The sequence below is a fragment of the Scomber japonicus genome, chromosome 2, assembly GCF_027409825.1.
Source record: "Scomber japonicus isolate fScoJap1 chromosome 2, fScoJap1.pri, whole genome shotgun sequence".
Lineage (NCBI taxonomy): Eukaryota > Metazoa > Chordata > Actinopteri > Scombriformes > Scombridae > Scomber > Scomber japonicus.
This window is the reverse complement of record NC_070579.1, coordinates 28851317-28859393: the sequence shown is the minus strand read 5'-3', so window position 1 is coordinate 28859393 and position 8077 is coordinate 28851317. Positions and strand designations below refer to the sequence as shown.

The 8077-nt window shown below is 38.6% G+C and overlaps 1 protein-coding gene across 1 annotated transcript; it reads left to right on the top strand.

Annotated features, from left to right (window-relative positions):
• Window positions 1-993: 993 nt before the first annotated feature.
• On the top strand, window positions 994-7305 carry asf1bb (anti-silencing function 1Bb histone chaperone). The gene is made up of 4 exons (XM_053331777.1): window positions 994-1261; window positions 2639-2754; window positions 3947-4123; window positions 6143-7305. The coding sequence occupies exons 1-4, from the start codon at window positions 1153-1155 to the stop codon at window positions 6338-6340; spliced, it is 600 nt and encodes a 199-aa protein (XP_053187752.1). The 5' UTR covers window positions 994-1152; the 3' UTR covers window positions 6341-7305.
• The last annotated feature ends 772 nt before the right edge of the window (window positions 7306-8077 follow it).

Below are 8077 nucleotides of genomic sequence, written 5' to 3'. Positions count from 1 at the left end.
CAAGAAAAATGCCATTGTGTGTTGCACAGAAAACAACTTTGATTGGATGTTCGCAAGGTTATGGATATAGTCTCTCAACCTTGAAAAGGAAGAGAACAACAACGTCAAAGTTTGGCTGTATAACAGATGCAGCAGCAAGGGAGTTGAGGATATGAAAAGGTTTTTTTGTTTGTTTTGTTTTCTTGCTGTGATATGGTCTATAATCCCTTTGTGAATCCTTAAAACTCTGTTGGTAGATTTGGAATCACTTCATGCAATAAACCTGCAGATTTAGCGTAAGTGAATTCTGCAGTTACGGTATGAGAAATGCAAATATAAACACCATGTGCAGCTGATGGCTTGAAAGCTCCAACAGAAAATCAGGGGAAAGGGTAGAAAACACAACAAGATTGGCAACAGCACTGAGATCAGAAGGTAAGGAGAAGACATTTACATTTATTTCAAGTGTAGGCTACTGGAGTACAGTGGAAGTGGATAAAGGAGAGGATATTTGGCCATCTTCCAAAAAATGGGACTGATGGGAAAAATCTGACAAACTGAACTGCTTACAAAAGTTACAAACAGGCAACATGGAATTAGTTTAGTACAATAAAACAGAGCATGATTGGCATAAAACATTGATATAATCAAATAAATCGAAATGTAAAAGTAAATTATTATAAAACATACAGTCCTTTCTAAATGTGTATTTTTATGACAGTGGGATTTTAAATTGTTTTTTTTTTTTTTTACAACTACTAATAAATGTAATATGTATCAAGGATTTCAAAAAGACTGACAATTTTTAAATGCTTAAAAAAAACAAGAGAATTTTAAAATCATTACTTCTGTAAATGATAGTTTACGAGAAGTTCCACCTGTTTTCCCTGCATAAAACAACTGTAGGAGTTAACTAACTCCAGCAGGTGGCAGTAATGCGCCACCAAGGCTGCACCAGCTGCTTAAAGCTCAAAGAAGAAGAATCAGAGTGACGTATTTCCTCCTTCAGCTGAGTCGTAGCTGGCTGCTGTTGGTGCTCTTGGAGAATAAAAGAGTCAAACTTTCACTTACATCAGCGAAGACAGGCGCTGTGAAGTGCTCATAGAGTCGTTAAACTTGGTAAGAGATAAATTAGAAAGTTCTCCAGGGTGACGTGCCTCCGAAGATACTGCTATGGCCAAGGTTCAAGTATTGAATGTGGCTGTACTGGACAACCCGAGCCCATTTAGAAACCCTTTCCAGTTTGAAATAACGTTTGAATGCATGGAGGATTTGCCAGAAGGTAGGTATTGTTTCCAGCTTTGTTGTAGCTTCTGAATACTACCTCTCTGCTGTGACAGTGGTAAATTAATGAATGCACTGCGGGCGGACAGAGTGCGTCGTAACTCGTCGACAATCATGTTTTTTTTCCAGTGCTAAGCCGTTATTTGCCATTTAGCGGCATTTCATTTCGACAAGTTGTTAAAAATTGGCGCTGGCGCGTTTATGCTCGAAGCCCCGCCTCCTGCCTGCTGTGATTGGTTCAGGGAGGTTCTACGGAGTTTTCTTCCAAAGAGCTGATTGGTTGCTGGCGGTTTGTTAGTGTAACGACATGCTCAAAGACTTGCCGCGAACCGCCAGAAAAGAGAGCCAGTTTACCTTTTAGTGACATGTCTGTCTCCTGTATGCACTGTAAATATCAAGTGCCGTCAGTTTGGTGTAACTAAATTAATTGTAGGTGATTCTGAGCTTAAAAAAGAAACATTTTGTTTGTATTGTGATTTTAAGGCGTGTCTCGACATGCTTTAATGACATACTATTAGCAAGTAAATCAAGTAAAATATGCGACAGTCCATTGTTATCTTAAGGTTATGTGACCTAATATGACAAAAAGTGTCTTCTTGTTGTGTTACATTTTAGTACGTTAAGTCTAAAAAAGCTGTCATGTACTTACATTTGAACTAAAAAAAAAAAAAAAAACTAATATTAAAGTGCATATTTGTGCTGTAACCAGAACTCTCAGCAAAAAATAACACATATGTATCTAAGCAAACATATATTCCAGATCCAATTCAGGTCCTCTTTTTTTAATGTATTCATTATTACAAATTTTAAATATGAAAACTTCTCTGTGTGGTAGTCACATGTAAGGTAACATTAGACAAGATGTTGTTGGGGCACTAAAACCTTGTTTAACAGCCCATTGTGACTTTTACAAATTACACAGATAACAGAAACCAAACATTTTATAGAGACATTAATGAAAAAACTATTTAATATTCATTAGTCACTTTTCCCCAACTGTTGGCTTAAAAAGGTCAATAGGTGCATCCTTAACACTATTAGAGGTAAATGGTAAAAGCCATTTACAATAATTGTGTTAAACGGTTGCAAATAAGCAAAAGGTTTTCTCAATCCACAGCAAATACTGATCAAATGATAAAATGATTCTTATTCATTAGATCTCTGTGGATTAGAGCAAGAGAATAATTGAGCACTGATAATACAAATGAATTGATGTATAAAGGCTGTAGGCTTTGTTGTATATCTCCAAGCACGGCATCTAAAGATGGAGCTAATGCCTGTGCATTAATATGTGTAACTCATATTCATCACAATACTGAGCTATACTTTTCAAGTATTTCACCAAGTCTCACTGTTGCCCTGTATGTGTGCTCAGATCTGGAGTGGAAGATCATCTATGTGGGTTCAGCTGAGAGTGAGGAATATGACCAGGTTCTGGACTCTGTTCTAGTTGGCCCGGTACCAGCTGGCAGACACATGTTTGTGTTTCAGGTGAGTTCCCGGAGTTAGCTGTGGTCACATATTAAACATGAATATGAGAACTAGCATGCATGATATATCAGTAGCTGATACATTGGCTGAGATGTAAGCGAATAAAATTATTGTTATTATTACAATTAGAGCCCAATCGATATATTGGTCAGGAGATATTGTCATCTGATATTGATCTACCAAATTCTGAAGTTCAATATATACGTACGTGTGTTTTTTTAAAGTTTTTTTTTAAAGTTATAGTTACTTACAATTATTCAGTTTAGTTTACTGTTTCGCTGCACTAATGTATTGTTAAACTGTAAAATAGCACAGCTTTAGTTGTGCCTTAGTTCCAATAGTGGCATTTCAGCCAATAATTTCATCCTGTAATACAGCACATTGACTGTGGACCAGAGAGGCAATTTAAAACCTGCTTTAACTCTTGAATGCTAATTTTATGTAACAGTTGAATTTAATTAGCCATGTATCTTAAAATCAATTTAATTCCTCTTGACTTTAAGGATGGGAAACCTAGCTCATCCTCCGCAGTCTAAAGAGCTTTAGCTAACAACTATTCAGTTCCACAATATGTACATTTATTTTAGATGTTGTCAGTTACTCTCCTTTCCAACAACTAGAACCTAGTTGTGGTGGCAGTGCCAGCTTACAGTTGGTTCAACTTGGAAAACCTTCTAAGAACCGGCTTACCTTTCCACAGGCTTCCAAGTCGCTACGTAACTGTACACAACTCCAGTTTCATAGTGGCGCTAACGCCAGCTTCAAGCACTTCACACTCTAACATAGTAGGTGGCTGTGATCTGCCCTAACACCGGTTGCCACTCGCCACAACACAGACAAAAGGACTGAGCACAGCAACAAATTGGTGGACTACATCACAACTTTACCTTCTCGCAGAAATACTGCTTACTAAATGAACAATTAATTATGCCCCTACCAGCAGACTGACACAATGTAATACCTCCAGCCAGTGACCGCTTCACATCTCCGAAAAACATTGCAGCAAAATTCCAATCCCAGTAAGAAGTTCTTATAGACCAGGAAAGTGTTGCTGCTGTTCTGGAACCAGGTTTTCTGGACTGAACTGGTTTGAGATTAAGTCCTGGTTCTGAACTGGCCCTCTGAATGGCCTTGGTCAAAAAGTGGTAAATAAAGGCAGAGATAAAGGTTAAACTTGGCAATCTGTCCTCAGGCGGATGCTCCTAACACAGGGCTGATTCCCGAGAGCGATGCTGTAGGAGTGACTGTAGTCCTCATTACGTGCACCTACCGTGGACAGGAATTCATCCGCATTGGTTACTACGTCAACAATGAATACACAGACCCTGAACTACGAGAAAACCCACCTCTCAAACCAGACTACACTCAGGTAAGACAGACACACTCTCAGAGATAAATCATTGATTTCTGTCATCTGTCATGATGGATGCTGCTCCAAATAATCTGTAACCTAGACTAATGCATACAACAGATCGTGTTGCCTTTTTTGATGATTAAAAAGTTGCAGTGTCTGAGCTGCAGATAGTATAAACATACAGCACACTGCAGTACATCGACCAACAGTAGTCTTTTGAAATATAATATTTATACTGCCCTCTAGTGCTCTTAAATGGAAATTACATGCATCTCTGCACTGGGCTCAGTTGAATATAACACTTTAGACTTTCAATGCCTTTATTTTATTTTTTGTCCTTGCAAAATAAGGTCTGATTCATTTTAAGAGGTATCAGTTCCAGCACCATTCAGATGTAATGTATCATTTTAAAATTAGAATTTTTAACCCAAAATTTTCTAGCAATCCTATTTAAAATTCACTCTTGATACAGACTTTGTACCAGCAAGTTTTAAAGATTCATACTCGAGCTTAAACAACTGTTTATATGCTTAGATCATTAGTCAATTAATTGATTGATTGACAATTTTTATTATCTATTCAGTAATTCATCAAGGAAAAACACCAGACATTCACTAGCTTTTGAAATGTGAGGATTTTCTGCTCGTCGCTCTTGATATCTGTAAATCTTGAATCTCTTATGGTTTTGTACTGTTGGTCAGACTAAAAGAGCAGTTTGAAGATGGCACCTTGTGATGGACATTTTGCACAACTTTCAGTCATTTTTAAAATGCCTCTTTTCAAAGGTTTTTATTTTAATTTATTATTTTTATTAGTTATAATTTTACCCACACACAAACATACTCTTCATTAGATAAAGGCCATCCACACTGAGAAGGATAACTATAAATGTATAGTTTTAAATGTCCTTCTAATTCGAGTTGATGGTGAAGTCCACACCACAACTATAATGACAACAATATCGTTGGAATCACTTTCAGAGTGATTTGATGAACAATAAATGAATAAAAACGCTGGCTGTCAATCAAAATCCTTATTTATCTATTTGAATGCGGCTTTGCTCCTCTCTTGTTGTGGACTGATGCGCTGTAAATTGGAGCAGGATGACTGAGGTGATATCTTTTAGATAGGTCCTTATTATTACAAAGATGTTGGAACTTTGTTCTATATTATAATGTAAAAAACAACAAAGTTAGCGGATCAGTGCTCATACTGTGTGTCACTGCTGCAGCGGTGCACTTTTACACACCACGCTTCAACATCTGCTGCGGGTCAGTTTGATCTGTAAATACTGAAACATCAGCAACTATTGTCTGAAATACTTCTGATCAACACAATGAATCAGCACCCACCTCTGAACTCTTCTGCTTTTCTTTTAATTTCTCTGTACAACATACTACAACAGTAACAGCTCATCAATAATTAGCTGCAGACACAGCTGGAGCGTGCAGCATGTACTGGACACCGCTGTTTACAGGACATTAGCTCTCAGTGTGGACGCTCACATCGTTGTCGTTATAGTTACAGTTATCCTTCTCAGTGTGGACAGCCCTTTACACCTGTACATTATATTAAAACGTGTTCCTAATGTATGGTAATGGCATGGACAAGATATTAGGAACACCATTCCATATAATGCATCAGTGCTCATGCACCACCCACTACGACCTCACCTTTCTGACAGTGATGACAAACTGAGAATGTATAAGCTTCATAATATTGTAGAATTTATGGCAGAGCTGTTGGATTGCACAGGTACACCTAATGAAGTGGTCCCTAAGTGTATATTCACCCAAAAACCAAGAAGGTTGCATGTTAAATCATTCAACAAATAACTGAGGTGTTTAAGGGGCTCAATAAAGGACTAACATGCCTCCACTTTGACTGGCTGACCTGAATTTTCCTCTTAAGAGACTACAGTGAAGTATATTGGTAAGAGTCTCTACTAAATTGGCCTCTACAAGACAATGTACTAATAAGGTATGTAGAGTTAAAAGAAGTGGGTTTTTTTCTCCTTTTTTTTCATCCTCTTAGCTCCAGAGGAATATTTTGGCTTCCAATCCCCGTGTCACCCGCTTCCACATCAACTGGGAGGGCTCAGCAGACAAGATGGAGGACAGTGAAAACGTTGACCCGTCCCCCAACATCAGCGGCATGCTCCCTCCGTCCTGTATACCGGGCAAGATGCCACCTCTTGGACTGATGCCAGACAACTCCATGGATTGCATGTAAGAATCATCAGATTGACATAATGGACAAGGAGCCCCCCTCTTACCTGTACACTTGCCCTCACACCACAAACACACAATTCAACAAGGAGGTCACGGACGCATCTACATAACACGTGGACATTAACAGGAAGCACTGACACTGTTTTTGTACAGCATACGTTAACGGGATGGATCTGGAATTGTTAATTGTCCTCTCTTACAACACACACGCAGATCTCAACAGCCAACATTGCCTTATTTTACCGTATGTCTGACTTAGATGATGTTAAAGCCGAGCCAGAGAAAAGTTGGAAGGCATCGGGGCGGGTCGATCTGTAGACAAGACCGCCATATCCTCACAGCCTTGAGACTTACAAGTCACACTCATGCACTGATGTTAACCTGTTTGGTACCCACACAGTGCTGTTCCTTTTGTCCTCCTCAGCACAAATCAAAGCTCTAGGCAGAACACACTGATCAGCAGAGCGCTCTGTGTTTCAGAGCAGGTGTAGCACTAGCTGCACATCGAAAAAGCATTTAATTGTTCAGGGGTTTGTCTCATCTGAGGTCAATTTGTCATGTTGGATATACCTGTGGAAACAAATCTTCAGGAACATATTGAGAGTAAAACCTGGTACCTCCACAAACCTGGAAGATTTGACTGACAACACTGGCAAATGTTTTCCCACGAGTTTTAACTCAGTGGACATGCTTTGAAAATCCCCAGTTCAGATAATGTTCTAAAAGATGTCCGTCTATATTTATGCACACGTTAGTGAAGGCAACGATGGAGAAATGAATGCCACTTTACTGCTAAGTCGTTCTGATGATTGATTGATTGAGGCTCACTGTAAATAATGTTTTCCCAGCGCTTATTTTGCCTTCAAGATAAGAAGGCATTTTTCTTTTTGTACTTATTCTCTGCCTAAGTATTTGTTACAACAGTAATGGGTTTAATAAAGTTTGTTTTGTGGACCTTGTGCTGCTTTCTGGTAATCACATCTTATTTATGCAGCTGCTCCCCACCTTGACTAGTGAGCAAGAGGGAAGCTCAGCAACAGCAGTGAGACTCATTGTGTGTGTGTGTGTGTGTATGTCTCTTCCCCCTCCTCTCTGAATCTTTTTTTTTTTTTTTTTTTTCAATTTCATTCATAAAATGCAGCAGCATCACTCCACCATTTTCACTCTAGCCTCATGTTGCTAGGCAACTGCAGCACAAAAGGGAGGGGAACTGTCTGCTCTCACCCATTTTATCTCTTAGTTGAAGGGACTAACTCCTCATCCATCTGTCTGCATTTCACATGTCTGCACTACTTAGAAAGACTGAATGAGTATAACTAGAGGCTGAGGACTGTGGTATGTATATTCATGTATTGCATCACCTGCCCTCTAATAGCATATGAGTAGTGCTCATATAATCAGTCAATCAGCAGGAAACTCATTAATCCATTATGTCTCTTTGAATACCAAACAAAACCAGATTGGGTGGACAGAATAAGAAATCTCGAGATGTATCCTGCTTGGGAAATCATTATCGGTATTTTGTGTACTAATCTATAACAATTTGTAGACTGGACATCAATTGTTAAAATAATTGACAATGAAAACTAGTTAGTTGCAGATGTGCCACAAAAATTACAAGAATTATGTGTCAGGCAGCAACAATTCCTCAAAGCTTCCATAATTTTCACAATAGACTGCAATATCACATAAACTAAAGACTTAATATGTACTAAAGTGCAGTTTATATAGCTTTTAG

Coding starts and splice junctions, on each gene's coding strand:
- asf1bb (XM_053331777.1), top strand. CDS start 1,153: ATGGCCAAGGTTCAAGTATTGAATGTGGCTGTACTGGACAACCCGAGC. Junction 2,755..3,946: donor GACACATGTTTGTGTTTCAG/GTGAGTTCCCGG, acceptor ATCTGTCCTCAG/GCGGATGCTCCTAACACAGG. Junction 4,124..6,142: donor TCAAACCAGACTACACTCAG/GTAAGACAGACA, acceptor TCATCCTCTTAG/CTCCAGAGGAATATTTTGGC.